This window comes from Parasteatoda tepidariorum, chromosome 1, assembly GCF_982258835.1.
Source record: "Parasteatoda tepidariorum strain Cologne lab strain chromosome 1, Ptep-v5.0, whole genome shotgun sequence".
Lineage (NCBI taxonomy): Eukaryota > Metazoa > Arthropoda > Arachnida > Araneae > Theridiidae > Parasteatoda > Parasteatoda tepidariorum.
The window spans coordinates 104037030-104053725 of record NC_141755.1 but is presented as its reverse complement, the minus strand read 5'-3'; the positions used below and the strand labels follow the sequence as shown (position 1 = coordinate 104053725).

Below are 16696 nucleotides of genomic sequence, written 5' to 3'. Positions count from 1 at the left end.
TTTTAAAACTCGGACTCTAAGTAGTCCAAATAAGGCTGCCGAAGAGAATCTTTATATGCCAGTTAGGGGGGTCACAGTGGGCCCCTAAATGTGTATTGCGAAGATGAGAGGAGAGAGCTTTTGAAGCGAAACTGTGGTAGGCTTCACGTATCACCGTGGACTGGAAGGTAGGTCACCAGACAAGCAAGTTCGCTGCTGGAGGGAGGGGTCCTGGGTTCGAATCCCAAGGACCGACAAATTTTCAACAAAAAAAAATTTTTTTTTAATTTTAAATTATATTATTTTTTTATGTGTTTTTCGATATTCTGGAGGGTCCTGTAAGTAGGAAATGATTTTTTTTACTGGGAAAAACTGGAAAAATCCAGGAAAATCAGTTTATTTGCTCTTTTTCGACTCCTTTTGCAGCATTTTGGATATTCTAGCATGTGTGAGATGCTCTGTGTGTGAAATCCAGCAAAGAAAGCGTAATGGAATAATAAAAAAAAGAATAAAAAAAAGAATAAAATGGCACGAGTAAGATTCAAATTTCGAGACCCCCTGACTCCCTTTACTATCAAGGTATAATTTTCTAAGTTGGACCCTAAGTAGTTCACTATTACCCGGTAATGTAATACGTGTTCCAATTAAAATATTATGGGTCAATATTAAGTTTGATATCGGGCCTTGTGTTAATATTGAAAAATGACTTCGAATTTTTAAAGCTCTTTACAAGACGAATTTCCTCATTTTAAAGCTTTTCAGAAGACTATTTTAGATATACATACATAGTAAACTACAGGGCCACATTGTGTACCTGATACAAAGTCTATTATTATTTCCTCTGGTGGGGTACACTATTACCCGGTAATATAATATGTGGTCCAATTTGAATATAATAGGTTAATATTAGAGGGAGGTATAGGACCATATTTTTATACAGATTAAATGTAGGCAACACATACTTTTTTTTACCTCGTCTCATATCATAAATGCAACATTATTTTAGTGACACCTGTTTCAACTACCTATTATTATATGGACAAAATATAAATGTTCAATAATTATTAAACATATGTATCTGTTTTTGAAAATTTTGGCACCGGTTCTTTGACTCGGAATTAATATCAAAGAAGTTCCCTTGTGAACCAAAAATTAATTAAAAATCATTAATGTATCTATCAAATGATCCCCTCAAATGCAGCAATTAATAAAAATTAGAAACAAAAGAGAACAATGCCAATAACCGAAATAGACTAAGTCGACATTAAATGAAGGGTACAGATTTTTTTTTAAACCCGCGTCATATCTTACTTGCATCATCATTGATTTTAGCAATACCAGTATCTAGGGTGAAATGGACAAAATAAGAAAATGTTTAATAAATATTTTTTATGTTTTTGAAAATTTTGACAGATATCCTTGGATTTGGTATTAATATCAATCTCTTTTGATCCAAAAATTATAAAGAAATTAGTGTTCGACCCCTCAAAGGCAGCTGTTAATAATAATTAGTTGTCGCACTAGAGCTTATCGTTAAGACACGGTTCCCAGTAGATCATCGGCATCACTGGCTTCAGTGTGCGGGAGGGTAACCATCTTGGCTCAGTCTGCGAAGGGTTGTGAGACAATAATAATTTGAAAATAAAGGAGCTTATAACTGAAATAATTTAGATATAAATAGATTAGATATGAATCCTCATTCGATATCTTAAGGACAAACCCGAACCCTCGATCCACTTAATAATGAGGGTGTCGAGCTTGATTAAAAGCAAATATGTATAACAACCTTATTCAGTGATTAGTTTGTATTAATTGCATATTAATTTTAACCACTTTAAGTTAGAAACAGTAGCTCTTTAGTTACATTGTTATTAATTAATTATTATTAAGTAAATAATATAACTTTTATCTGAGCTTTGATTTAATAAATGTGAAAGAAATAAAACTAGATTTAAAAAATATGTTTTTTTTTCCTTCAAATAATTTCTGACAACCTTGTTTTCGGAAGTAAAGGAGAAACACGCATTGAATTATATTTTTATTACATACAGAGCCATTAAAATATTTAGAAAATAAGTACAATATATTCTGCAATAGGTGAAAAAAAATAACATTAATATAATTATTTCTTGTATCTTTTCTCAGAAGACGTTTCAGACTTAGCTTCTTTACAGGACTCTCGATACATAAACTGCAATAAAAAATACCTTTTTATAACATAGATATAGAATGATAATGAAGTTTTACAGCCATAAAAGAAACTTTTATATACAGGGTATCTGCTACATTTCAGATTTTCAAATACATGACTTACCATGAATAATTTCAAGAAATTTTTATGAAGAAATTTTCACTTACTGAAGTTACCAATTTTTTTACAAATTTTTTTTTAAAAGTGTAAAATAAAAGTAATAAATAAATTAAAAAAAATTGAAATCACTGAAGTTTAAAAGATAATTCCCTCTAGAAATGATGTTCTTTCTTTCATTTTTTGAAAGAACATCATAATTTAATAAAGAACAGGGGGAAAAAAACATTTTATATTTTAATGAAATATGACTGTGAGTGGGGATTTTGTTACTAATTCAAATATTCTGAATTTTCAGTTTCAAAAAATAAGATTTTTTTTGGCGACCTAAATCCGTGACTTTCCATGATTTTCAGGTGCACAGATACCTCTTTTATAAATTGACATAGAACAAGTCTAGAATGACAGAACACAAGATATCAGGGCAGTACTATGAAAACTTTTAACTGAGTACAAATGCTTTAGGATCTCAGCTCAAGTTGTCCGTAACCAAAATTGTTCACAGTTAACCATTTGAAATAAATAAATAAATAAAATAAAAAAACGAATATTTTCTTGTACACCGATGGCTATTATGAATTAAGGTGAGATATTATAACTTTGTTTCTATTCACGATGTAAGTTATTTTAATTAATTAATATTATTTTATAACGTAATTATGGCTCATTCTTAATGATACAATTCATGGATTCAGTTAGCTGGATTTCAATGAAAATATCTTGAAATACATTAAAAATAGTTTGCGAATTTAACTATATATACGTGGATCACACTCTAGAACAATGGTTCCCAAATGACATTCCGTGGAACTCTACGGCTCTGTGGAAGAGTTAAAATAGCTCCAACAGTTGAAACTTTTTAAAACGCTTTTCTTTTAAAAAAACATTTTTTGAAATCTGTAATTATATTTAAAATAATATGTCAAAAAATGAGAAATGAAATTTTTTAAAAAAATATATAATTTTTCTAACAACAATTTAAAAAAAGTATGAAAAAAATATGCATTTATAAGAATTTGCAATAGTATTTTACATTGTGCTTTTCAAATCAAAATAAAATAACTGAATTTTTTAATAAAGAAAAATTTTTTCCTAATAATTATTTTCAATATTTAAAACAGTTTCTAATAGCAATATAAAAACAAATTTTCAACTAGACTAGATTCATCCCTAAGACAGTGTATTCAACTGTTGAACATAAAACCTAAATTAAAATTATTAAATACAAAAAAATGAAAATTTTCTATTTCTTTTTAAATATTAAAAGTTTAAAATAAAAATAAAATATTTTATTTTAATTACAGAGCTACATACTACCTTCCTTTAATCAGGATAAATATAAATACTAAAAGGTCTTTCATGCTCTATCCATTCTTTAAATAAAAATTAAAATGGATCATGAAAAAAAAAACTATGATTACCACATATATTAAAAATTTAAAACTAAGTTGTTTCTTTATGTTTCACTGCATTTTAAAAATATTTTTGCACTAAGTTTGACTTCCCAGCATTTTACATCTTTACCATTCAACAGTTTCATGGCCACTAGTAACTCAAATAACATTTATTCTTAGTAGCAGCTGATTTAGAATGAAAAAAGAATATTTGTATGGAAATATTTAGCAATCTTACTTAAGTATATTGAATAATAAAGTAAGTTGAACCATTTTTATTGCTGTCATTAACATCCTTACCCTTTATGAGTTGATTTTAATATTATTGTAAATTTTTGTTTTTTATTAGTTTATACTAGATAAGTCTTTGTACAAAATATATAAAAGTTTTTACAAAAGTAACAATATTTGGTTTCCGGCAGAATATACTAAATATTTTACAGATAGGGAATTTTAGGGATTTTTATTGTCCCCAAAATACGAAACCTTTATTACACTAATATACATAAATGGTCTGCAATATTTTTCATTTGTGATTGACATTATATGAATTCGAAACTTTCAGTTTCATGTTAACTCATAATTTTAAATAGCAGTAGAGAAGTAAATAATCATTGATAATTAAAAGATTTTATAATTTAAGAAGGGTGTTCTGAATAAAAAGAAACTGAAATTTTTAGAACAAAGAAAAAGAAAGATAGGAAAGCTTTAAACTGATTACTCTAAGTGAGACCCACTTCATTATGTATTCATAATACTTATCTAAATATTCAAGCGAGACATAAAATGTATAAAAATTCCATTCTAATATGGATTTTTTTTTTACTAGAAAACTCCCTCAATTATAGAGAATTTTCAAAAATGTACAAAAACGAGGAAAATTTTTATTACATCCAGAAAAAAATGTCAAAATCCAGTAGAGTTGGTAGCTATGGTGTAGGACAAATTCCATACATCTTAAACTATATCATTACCATACATCTTAAAATTTGTATAAAAATGGTAATGACAGTTTGAGAAATTTAATGACAGAAATCAAAATAGAATAATACAATGTAATTTTTATTTATTTTACAACCTTAATTTAAATTTAGTACATTGAATTGTATACATAATTTTACATGCTAAAATTTTGGCCATTTTTTGTATAATAATTTTGAATTTTAATATTTTATTTAATGTTAAATGGAAACTCATTAAAAATGCTGATAAGTATTTTTAATAATTTTGCATTTTGTTTGATTTCATTTTTTATCATTTAAAATCGCTACATTATTTTTTTTATTCATCTCAAAGAGTCATTGACCATAGGAATAAGTTATAGGATATTTTTTAAAGACTCGGTCATCAAATGAAATAAAGCTCCTTTTTTGTGTGAATAATAAGCTATTTTTATAACTGCTCTGTGTTTTCAACAACTGTTGGGTCGTCCTAGATGCCACTCAATTTCAGAAAAAAATTCCATGATTTTTCCAGGTATATCAGATAAATTTCAATGGAAATTCATATCATATTTAATTAATACCAATACCATGCAATTTTTTATCAGTAAACTTTGATTTCTTTTATTCGTTATGTCAAAAATTAGATTTTGTGATCAAAACCATATAATTGAATGAGAATGGATACATAGAAAAGTTTCACTTAAAAGTAGAATTTTATAAAATAATTGTAATAAACATTAGAATTACTTAACTTGAATCTCAATCACTGATTACTATTATTGAAAATTCTGGGAATGATTATTTTCTAGGTATGATGCAGGAATTTTCCAAGTATTTTATAAAAAACTGTTTTCCCTGTCCTCTATAACACATGAAAGCCCCACTCATGTTTGACCTTTCTTCAGCCAATATTATTATCCATGCTAATTCTGAAAACGAAGTAAAGCATCAATATGAAGAAAAGTCACTTTTGGGAAACTGGTTTTACATTTTAATACTTGAACAATTATTCCAATGCTACATTATCTGGGCTAAGAATAAGGCTTCGATTTAAATAATTTTTATTAAGAAAAATTTCTCTAAGTTGACAGTTTTAAAAAAGCTGAATAACTTTTAAAATATTTAAATATTTTGCTCATTGTATAGTCAGGATAATTCACTAAGGCAAGATAGTGTTGATGCCACAATGGACATTACATATTTTCTAGCTTTTAAAATTTCTTTAATTTCTTAAACTTGTTTTTTTACACATTCTTAATCAAATTATAATTAAATTAAATCAATTAGTTAATTTTTATAAATAGCGAATATAAAATATTTTATTCTTTTCTCATTGATCAATGTAATGGCTAACTTTTTATTTCAATACTAATGCAGACTCATTAATTCACTGTTGCGCTTCATAGAATTTTTTTATTTTATTTATAACTCTTTATTCTTAAAATTCTTACCCCAAATATGTTTCAGTTACACGGTTATAGTAATTCTCACAGTCCTGCTGGCGATTTGTCATTGCCAAGGTATTTCTCAAACCTAATATTGATTATGGGGGACTGGCTTTATTTTCGGCTATGTTATTTTTCGATAAATCACTAACCTTGGATCTCTTCTCATGATTCTAACTGTCTGTGGGGAAAAATTCAATTACTTTTTAATTTAGCTTTTGATTAAGTAGGTCGTGGGAGATTTAACTCCTATGGCCTGTCCTTATTAACATTATTATGCAAAATTTATTTAGCTTAAAGTCTTAATGATAAAATGTGATTTTTGTATCTTGAGCTCTACAAATACTACTAAATAAAAGTTTTATTATAATTTATGATTTAGTTTTCATCTTCAACTTTCATTTTTCATTATCCTGTTTTTCATCACTATCTTCAATTAGTCAATTATACCATGCAACTTCCAACCACACCTGAATTTCGTCTTCACAAGTGCATATAATTGTAAATTATATGCACTTAGAGTGTAATGCTGTGGTCAACTTTATAATCTTCTTTGTGAAAGAGCTTTAAAAAACACTGTTAATGTAACAAAACTAAATTCCTTGCCTTGGACTAACAAAAAAAAAGCATGTCAAGAGGTATTTTAACTGTTACACATGTTTTTATTTTACAAAGCATTACTTGATCAAATTCAAAATGAAAGAAAATAAAACAATTAAAATTTTCATTCATAAAATTTGCAAATAAAAAAAACATTACTGATTAATAAAGTTAACAAGAGCAATGACTTTTAGATCCAAGAAGAATGATTCAGTGCCAAATTACTTAAGAGAGTTACTTTATCATATACTTCCATGGAAAAAAAATTTTATATATATATATATATATATATATATATATATATTTGTAAGAAAGATCATAAAAAATTTACATTGACCCACGAAAAAAGAGATTATAAAATGCAAAGTAAGGGGGGGGAAGGAATACCTAGCAGATTGGGTAAAAACTTCACATAGGAAATTAATTTTTAATGGTTTGCTCTGTGCATCATAGACAACAACAACAATACCGAGCAAATACTTTCAAGTTTTTTAAGCAAAATGTATCAGTAAAAGATTTGTAAAAAAACATGCACATTTCAACATTAAACTTAAAACACATTCTGGCATTTTTTGTCCTTTATTCCTTAGTATATTTAAGATGTTAGATTTCAAATATGAATCCATCATTACAGTTTTTCCGCAATAATTATCATCCATGATACTAAATTGTTTGCTTTCAAACTATTTATGTTTGAATTTTTTATTTTAAGTTTTTTAAATGCCAAATTTTAACAGAATTTTATGAAATAAACATTATTTGGGCATTAAGACTTTCAAATACTAAGTAAAAATAAAATAATATGTATTCAAATCTGAAAAGTGATATAAATTCAGACTTTGTTTACATTTACAGGAAAAAAACTTACAACATTTTATTTTTTCTTGATACTTTTAGAGATTTTAAAACAACTCACAAAAACTGAATTTTTCGAATTTATTCATGATTTATGACAAAGAATGATAAGAACAGTTTTTAACAAATTTCTAAAATTAGACTTTGTTAGCCTTAAAACAAATGTAATCTTTTATGAGCATTTGTAGTTCCCCAAATATATATATCTTGCCTTTATAAGAAATGAAAAACTGTACCTGCAGTAAAAATTTAGGAATGAAAAATCACACATTAGAATATGTATGCTAGTTGTATAACCACTTTCGTACAAAGCGAATGAAAAGAAAATATTCAATGAATTAATACTGAATAAATTCGATATTTTTCGGAAATAAAAAAACTTTTTTTATTCTTTATTATTTTATGACACAGTTTCAGTTCATTTTTACATTAAAGATTTTAAGAAAGTTGCCTTAAGTATAGTGGACAAAATAAAAAAGAGCCACCCTGAATAGCTTTTGATTTAATGTGATCGGATTTTCACCTTCTAGGACTCAATCTTAATGGCTCGAGGGGGTGACCTCATTTATGCTGATTAATTAATGTAGACAATATTTTAAATCACGTACAGAAACATACTTTCTCTGAATAACTATCATGAGTATATCTCTGAATAACTACATTTTGACTATCATGAGTTATTTCCCGCACAAAAATCTTAATAAGAACACACTTGAAACATTTTTGCTTAATATAAATGAGTGATTTGAGTAAAATCAGCAGCTTATGGCATAGATAGTATATACCAGATGGAGACAAATATATAAAAAAATTATAAAATTATTTTTTACTTAAGTAATAGTAACAATATCATTAAAAATCTTATTAGTTTAGAATCGAGGGTGCTGAACCTAGCTCATTTTTAAAAAAATCACAAAGTCTGATAAAATCGCAAAGTCAATAAAAGCAAATTTTGGTCTCAGTTTATTCATAATTGAAAGAGGTTATTGCTCTGCATCACCTTGAAAGCAATATTAGTATTATGATTAGTAATCTTTTATGAATATTTGTAGTTCCCCAAATATATATATCTTGCCTTTATAAGAAATGAAAAACTGTACCTGCAGTAAAAATTTAGGAATGAAAAATCACACATTAGAATATGTATGCATTACACATATGTACACATTACAAAGAATAAAAAAAGCTTTTTTATTTCCGAAAAATATCGAATTTATTCAGTATTAATTCATTGAATATTTTCTTTTCATTCGCTTTGTATGAAAGTGGTTATACAACTAGCATACACATTACATATTCTAATGTGTGCATATGTCTGTGTCATACACATTAGTAATGTAAAATTATGATTATGATTATCACCTCATGATTAGTATTTTTTCACTTTTGTAAAAAAGCCGAACATTGAAACAGCGACTCTTAAATTTGTAAGAATTTATTTATTTATTTTTTAAAATTAAATAATTATAAATTACTGCTACTGACTGAACTTTATGCATAAATAAAGCTCTTCATCACAATGTTCGAAGGTTTCATGTTGAGTGAAGCAAGAAATAAGAAATTTTAAATTTATTAAATAAGTCTCATAATGTTCATTTTGAACGAAAAGTAAGAAAGACAATTTTAATAAATTTACTGGCATTTTGTATAATCAGGTAATCAAATCAAATAAACAACGAATGAAAATGCTTTCTTAAGAGTTTAAAAAATAAAAATAATTAATCAATGAGGTGAATTTTACATTTATTTATAGGTCTTTGAAGTTCCTTCTTAATTCTGAGAAAATATAAACTATCAGTCAAGTTTTTCGGTTATACAAATTAACAACATTATTACTTAAAACTTTTCTGTATTAGTAACTTTTAGCAAACAGATAATTAACTTACTTATACAGCAACAACAAAAAAAAGAAAAAGAAATAAAAATTAATTTTAAAAAAACCTGTAACTAAATGCTTTTGGTTTTAGTAGTCCAGAGCGAAACGTTTTATCAATATTAAAATCATGTTTTGTTTAAAAAAATACAGATTTAACATTGGAATTTTTTTTATTTCAATCAAATTTTTTTTAAAACTCCCTTCACGTTTTAAGATCAAAATTTTAATAAAATGTATAAATATTAACTATCATTTAAGAATAAAACTGCGACCAAAATTCTTAATACCAGTAATAATAAAAAAGTTAATATTATTTATTGAATTTATTGAATGCAGAGCCTAAATGAATCTGACTATTTTACTATTATATATAAATGTTAAAATTGATTAAAACTTCCAAAAAAAAAATAACTTTAATTTTAAATTAACAAAATTATTAGTTAAGGTCATTCTGTCAAAGTAGTTTTAGCAAACAAACAATTTACTAGCATTGCAAAAAACTATACCAGGCAATTTCGTGTTTAGGGTTGTGGTGGCCCGAGCGAAACATTCGAGAATTTCAGCAGGGTTCATCAAAATCATATTTGTTAAAAAGAGATATATATTAAATATTAAAAACTTTCTTTCAATCAGATTTTTTTTAAAAAGTTCTTTTCACATTTAAAGACCTAAACTCTAAAACATATAAATAATATTTAATATTACTTAACAATACTACAGTTAAAATTCTTAATACCACTAAAAAAACTAATTAATAAACAAATTAAATCAATTATTTTTTGTTATCAAACTCAAAATCTAGATGAATTATAAAGACGGAGTACCACTTTTATCAAATGAAAAGCAAATAATTTGGATCAGAAATCATTTTGAAAAACATGTTATGATTAATTATAAATTTGAAAAAAAAAGTTTATCCCTTGACAACATTCACAACACAGAAACATACATCAAACTTGCAAGTTTTCAGGCCAAGGCAGAATTTTTACAAAACTATTTTTAAAAAAATACATATGATAAAAAAAATTATTGTTCCAATTGTTTAGTCAGGGAAGCCTTGAAAAGTTGCAAAGGCTCATGTTTTATAACTCTTTTTACGAATTTTGCAAAAACTCAGGAATTTTTTTTTAAAATAAAGTTTCAGAGAATGTTCAGCTCCTTCACTTTATTTTAATTAACGCAAATATGTTGAATATGTACGTAAAATAATAAATGGACTACCTTGAATAACTTTTGATCTAATGATCGGATCTTCATGTTCTAAGATCTTAATGGTTCGTGCGGGTGACATAAAATATGTTAAGTAAATAAGGCAGACGATATTTTAAGTTAAGAAATTACAAACTTTCTCTGAATAAACATATCTTTGATTCGACGGATTCGGATTTCTGACACCTAAAATATAGGAGTAGCGGAAGTTTGGGAAATATTGTCTAAATAGTTTGGACCCTTTAATCTTAACTTTACTTTTAACATATTTTACCATATGTCAAGAAATTTTAAGCAGATTGAAGAATTTTACACACAATACACCCAATTGTTAACATAATTTAGCGAAAGATAATTTCATGCAAAAATTACTTTTAGTGAGAATTTATTGTTTATTATTTTAGTTAATAATAGTAAAAAAAAAAATTGAATTTTAAAGGATATAATTTTGATATCATTCTAAAAACTGTATTTTTGAATGGAAAAATAAAAAATTACAGCATACTCGGTTGAATAGTTCCTGAGAAATCAAATTTTGAAAATATTTCAAAATTCGATTTCTCAGAGACTATCCAACCCATTTTGCTCTAATTTTGTATTTTAAAAATTTAAAGTTGAATTCTTTAAAATGATCTAAAATATTATATACCTTAGAATCCAATACTTTTTTTGACTATTTTTAAATTAAATAATAAAAAATAATAGATATATACTAAAAGTTCTAGTTGGCATGTCTATCTTTAGATTAAAAAAATTTATAATTATATGCAAAAATTCAATTTGCTTAAAAAGTCCTACTTATGGTTAAATGAGTAAAAAGCAAAATTAACATTAGGAGGTTCAAACATTAGACCGCTCTCTTGACCAGCCTACTGGGACCATATTTTCCAGTATACAGCTATACTCTATATTCTGGGGGTAAGAAATTCGAGTACATCGAAATAAAGGTATGTTTATTAAGAGAAAGTACGTTTATGTATGTGACTTAAAATATCGTCTACATTAATTAATCAACATATTTGAGGTTAACCATCAAGATTGAGTCCTAGAATGTGAAGATCCGATCACATTAAATCAAAAGCTATTCAGGGTGGTTCTTTTTTTTTATTTTGTCCATTATACATAAGGCAACTTTGTTAAAATCTTTAATGTAAAAATTAACTGAAAATGTGTCATAAAACAATAAAGAATATAAAAAGTTTGTTACTTCAAAAAGAAAGTGCTTGCTTTTCCTCGCTATTAAAATTAATGATTAATATCTTATAGAATGCATGAATTAATCAATTAAAAACAATTTTTTTAAAAATTAGGATGAGAAAAGGCCTTTAGAATAAAATAAAACAGACAAATAAATAGCTTACTTCTGAGTCTGGCTGAAGCTGTGGATATAGAGGAAGAAGTTGACTTACAGGATGAACTGGTAGAAGACAGAAGAGAAGATGAAGGGTTGGGATTCAAATCCTGGAAGCGAATCAGTGCCGTTATCCTGCCGAGAAACATAAGATAATGAATGACAGATACATAAAAATACAAATTTAATCAAAAATATAAATATAACCTTCAGAAGTTAAAAAACTTTTTAATAAAATATATTTCTCAAGAATCCCACTACCTTATGTTTTTTTAATTTTATTACCAGCTTCTTCCATTCTTCTAGCCTTTATCCATCTTCTTTTATTTCCATTCTTCTAGCGTCTGGCAAGACTAATTTTTTATAAAAATTTTAACCATTTGCCGGCCTTTTATAAGCCACCAAAGCTTTATCCAATGATTCCCACAGCACTCAAACCGAGAAAGAACTGTTCACAGGCCTTGGAGATAAAATTTTATGTGAACTTTGTATTTAAAAAAATGTAGTGTTTTTTCTACCTTATGAAAAGAAACTTAACTAATATCAAGAAAGAAGAATAAAATTGGAATAGTTATCAAGTTGTAAAATAAAAAATAGATAAAATGCTACCATTAATGTTCATTGAATTTATCTGACATAGCAATTAAAAAAATAGTTAAATATTAATGTACTAGCAATAAACTTTCCTTTTTTTTTTAACAATTAGACCTATAAGCTAAAAACTATCACTACTGATGTCATCTTTAAAATATTTGAAAAATTTTATTAAATTTAAAACAATGGGTAATGCTTAACCAATCAGAAAATTCTATTTAATTTTTTTGCTCATTCTGCTTGAACAGTTTGCCATAGATTGCTTGAATAATGACAGTGACCTTCTTCATGCTCCTAATTCAGATGGCTGATTTATGAATCTTTAAAAGACACATAGACATTCATTTATATATAGAGAGAATTTCTTTTTCTAATGATATTAATTATAAGGATCAGACCATAGCTAATGAAATTTGAAATAACTTTTATGTTTGGAAAAATTAGTACTTACATAATATTAACTCGTTTAATCACAAAACTAGGGAACAAAGCTAGGGATCTAGGAACATTCTTTCAAAATAGAAGAACATGAAAATATTTAGAGGAAACCAGTTCATTGTTACAAAAGTCGTATTTTAAAGCAAAATGCAGATATTTTAAGTTTACAGAAGTCAGAGTGGTGCAAAACTTAAATTTTGCTATCTAGACAAAGGAGTTGTTGTTTCTGATGTATTCGTTCATGTTAAATTGAAAAAAAGAAATCAAATCCCAATCGATAGAACTAAAAGTTTAGAAGTTAATGTGATTTATTGAAAAAATAATGCAAATTTAGACTTATAAATATTTAAGCACCTGACATTGCTGCCTGAGCAAGTGAGGTATTATCTGGTATGTAACATTTATTCTAAATAGAACATGATCAAAAGAAAATAAATAATTAAAAGAATTGTTCTAAATCCAAACCAAGTTGCTAGAGTTAGACCAAAATTTGAAGATATTCAAAAAGTCAATGATGAAATTAAAAAAATAAAAAAATTCTCAAAAGAAATTTAAACAGTCCAAAATGTGTTCAGCAGAAGACAAGAGTTTTAAAAGCTTTATGTTTTAATTTACACTTTTTATTGCATAGCGGTCTAGGGAAGTGGTTTGGAAAAGCAAAAAAGACAATACCCAAAATATAGGTTTTATAATTTAGAATGAAAAACATAATTTCACCAATTTATGAGTTAAAAATCGCAATTTAAACACGTGAGATATAATATTCTGCATATTGTTTTATTCTGAATGTGATTTTAAAAAAAAGAGCCAAGAATACAAAACTAGAAGCTTTACCTGTAAAAACTCTTAAATTACTATTTAAATAAAAAAAAATTAATTAATATACATCAGGCATTGCTATCAAATATGCTGTTGAATTCTGAATGCTTCATAGTTTGGAAGTTAAAAGGGTTTTTATGTAGAAATAGGTTTAACTCATTATTTAAACCTTTTATGCATGATAACCCTTATAACTACTAAATTGTTTATCCTATTCATTTAGGTTTTGATTTAATTCGATTTGGCATAAAAAAGAAAAGCCATACTTAATTTGCTAGATAATGTTTAAGTTCCCTCCACACCTTCCAGCTTACATATTATGCAACTTTTTATGACTTATTAAGAAAATATTTCTTCATAATAATTTTTTTTTTAATTTTTTTTTTTTTATATGTTTGGTTTTTACTACATTTTTTTCAGCAATCCTTGCAGTACTATGATCATTTTAAGTACTCAAGGAGCTTTTCTTTTGTGTTCTTTCAAATGCAAAATTTTTCAAAATGATTATTATCATCATCATTACTTTTTCCCATATCTTGTACCACTGTCAAGATAGGAACACAAATCTCCAGTTGGCATTTTAAGTAATATAATCATGTAGTACATAGCTATTTTACAATACATAGGCAATCTAACAGCTGCAGACACCTTTAAATAGCTGCAGCTGTTTGAAAACTAAAGTTAAAAGAGTGCACAGGCACTTGAACTTTACTGAGAACCATGTATTTATACTGTATTAAGTTATTGCTTTTTATAGAAACTCCCCTGATTTTGATACACTTCAATTAAAAAAATAAACATATGTAAGATACATGAAAAAATAAAAATAACCTATCATTTAAATGGTTTTATAATATCTGGCATAAATCATTATGTAATAAAAAATATCCACTTAAGTTAGTGTTTGAATATGGATATTTAAGTTTAGAAGTCTGACAAAAAGTTTTTCTAATAAAAATAAAGGGTTAGTCAATGTTCAAAAAAACTTTAAGAGAGGGAAGAAAAAAAGAAGAAAACTCTGCTCACAAACTCCCATTATTGCACCACATTCTTTTCTTTTGAAGATTGATCTTTTTGCAAAATAAGCTTATTTAACGAGTAAAATACACAGTTATTATAATTTTATATTGGAACATTTTCTTAATATTTTACTTATAATGATATGAACGATTATCCTGACTTGAAAATAACACACTACACCCAAGAAAAAATAAATTTAAACAAAGGAAAACAGAATATGTGATACAATAAAGGCTTTGTAGTGGGTCAAGGTCAAATTAAAGAAAAAATAAGGAGATTTTCTGGAACAGCAGACATATGCCAGACTAATTTTAAAAGAGATATACCATAAACTAAAAAACGTATAATTTGCTCTACCAGGGTGACCACTCAAATCAGATTTCAAATTTCCCTGATTTTCCAGATAATAATCTTAAAATTTCTAGGTTTTAGTTTCTTTATTCTAATAAAGTGTAGGATGTGGGTACAAGAAAAGTGTTTATATTATAAAATATTTTATTTAAAATGTTATTTTTTTAACATATCTTGAAAAAAATAATTTATTTTGATAATTTGGCAAGATTTTTTATTCATTTTTTAATGTTTTGGTACAAAATTTTGAATCAAAAATCAATTATTGACTAACAAAAGAGTAAAATTAAATATTAGTATATAGTTAGTACTTTAAAAAAAGTTTTTTTTAAATTAAAATACGTTATAAAAGGTTAAAATGAAATAGAAAAAAGTAGCATTAATGCAACAATTGTAACAATTTGTCGATAAACATTGCTGTTAAAAAAAATGTGTGATTGGTTGGTTTGCTGAGAAAAAATAATTCACAGGTTTCTTTTAAAGGGAATACAAAAGCTTTCAGAAAAAGAGTGCAATATAAAATCTATTATTGTTATTAAATTATAACCAACTAATTTTTGGAGAATTTTATAAAGTTAAAAATACAAAAACATTTTGTCAATGAAGTAATTATTTGAATAGTGGCTGAAACCTGAGCAGAACATTGGGGGGAGGGGGGCAACCTAAAAGGTATAGTTAAAACAAATTGATTCCACATTTTCATAAATTTAAGTTTTAATCTTGTGTTTTTCCAAAGCAAATTACATAAGACTATTAAACAAAAGCTTACAAAATGTGATGATGCAAATTTTAATTAAATAAATGGTTTTCATGAATTAAATTTTTTTTTTATATGTATGATATACATTTTGTAGGATGGATAATAAGGAAAGAAAGTTATTTTGATATTTGAGGCATTACTTAGTTACTATATTAAAGTTAACTAATTTTATTTGTAATTAAGGCATTTCAATTCTTTTTCTTGTACCAAGAAATTTAGGATATCAAACTTGTACTATGTTAAAAGAAATTAAGCAGAATTTGAAATTAAGATTCTACTTAGTCCATTTTTCAAGTACCGAGAGAATATTACTTAAGATTTTAGGAGACAAATAAAATTTTAATTCCTTAGCTTTAATCACAATTTCTTCAATACAGATTTAAGCACGTTTCATTTAACCACTGTTCACATACTTCAAGAGGGACAGCTTTAGCTTCTCCATGAAGAGTGCGAAAGACATTGTGTCTGTGTTGCAAAGGAAGGGGCAAGATATCAGCTCCTAAGTTTTTCTTTTTGCTTTAAAAGATCCAAAAAAAATTGAGTTAAAGGAGTAGAATTCGAGTAATCGAGAATAATTAACATGAAATTGAAGATAAAAGGGTTGGGACCTCATAAAAAAATCGAGTTATAGTAATATTCGAGTTATCGTACTTCGAGTTATAGCGAATTGACTGTATATATATATATATATATATATATACACTGGTTATCATAAATTAAGGAAAAATCACAAAAATAGCGATAACTCTTTCA

At 26.3% G+C, this 16696-nt stretch overlaps 1 protein-coding gene across 8 annotated transcripts in view; it reads right to left on the bottom strand.

The window, feature by feature from the left end:
- Positions 1-2004: 2004 nt before the first annotated feature.
- Positions 2005-16696, bottom strand: part of LOC147816663 (coronin-2A-like) — a 48705-nt gene continuing 34013 nt past the window's right edge. For 4 of the 8 annotated variants that reach the window (XR_015428662.1, XR_015428663.1, XM_087149950.1 and 1 more), the window contains exons 5-6: positions 11972-12096; positions 2005-2170 (exon numbers count right to left, since the gene is read on the bottom strand). Coding sequence is in view for 6 of the 8 variants with exons in the window: in XM_087149960.1 (XP_087006086.1) it covers positions 2148-2170; positions 11972-12096 (148 nt within the window). In the remaining 2 variants the exon portion in view is untranslated. The other 4 variants (XM_087149940.1, XM_087149958.1, XM_087149937.1 and 1 more) reach the window with 1 other exon arrangement.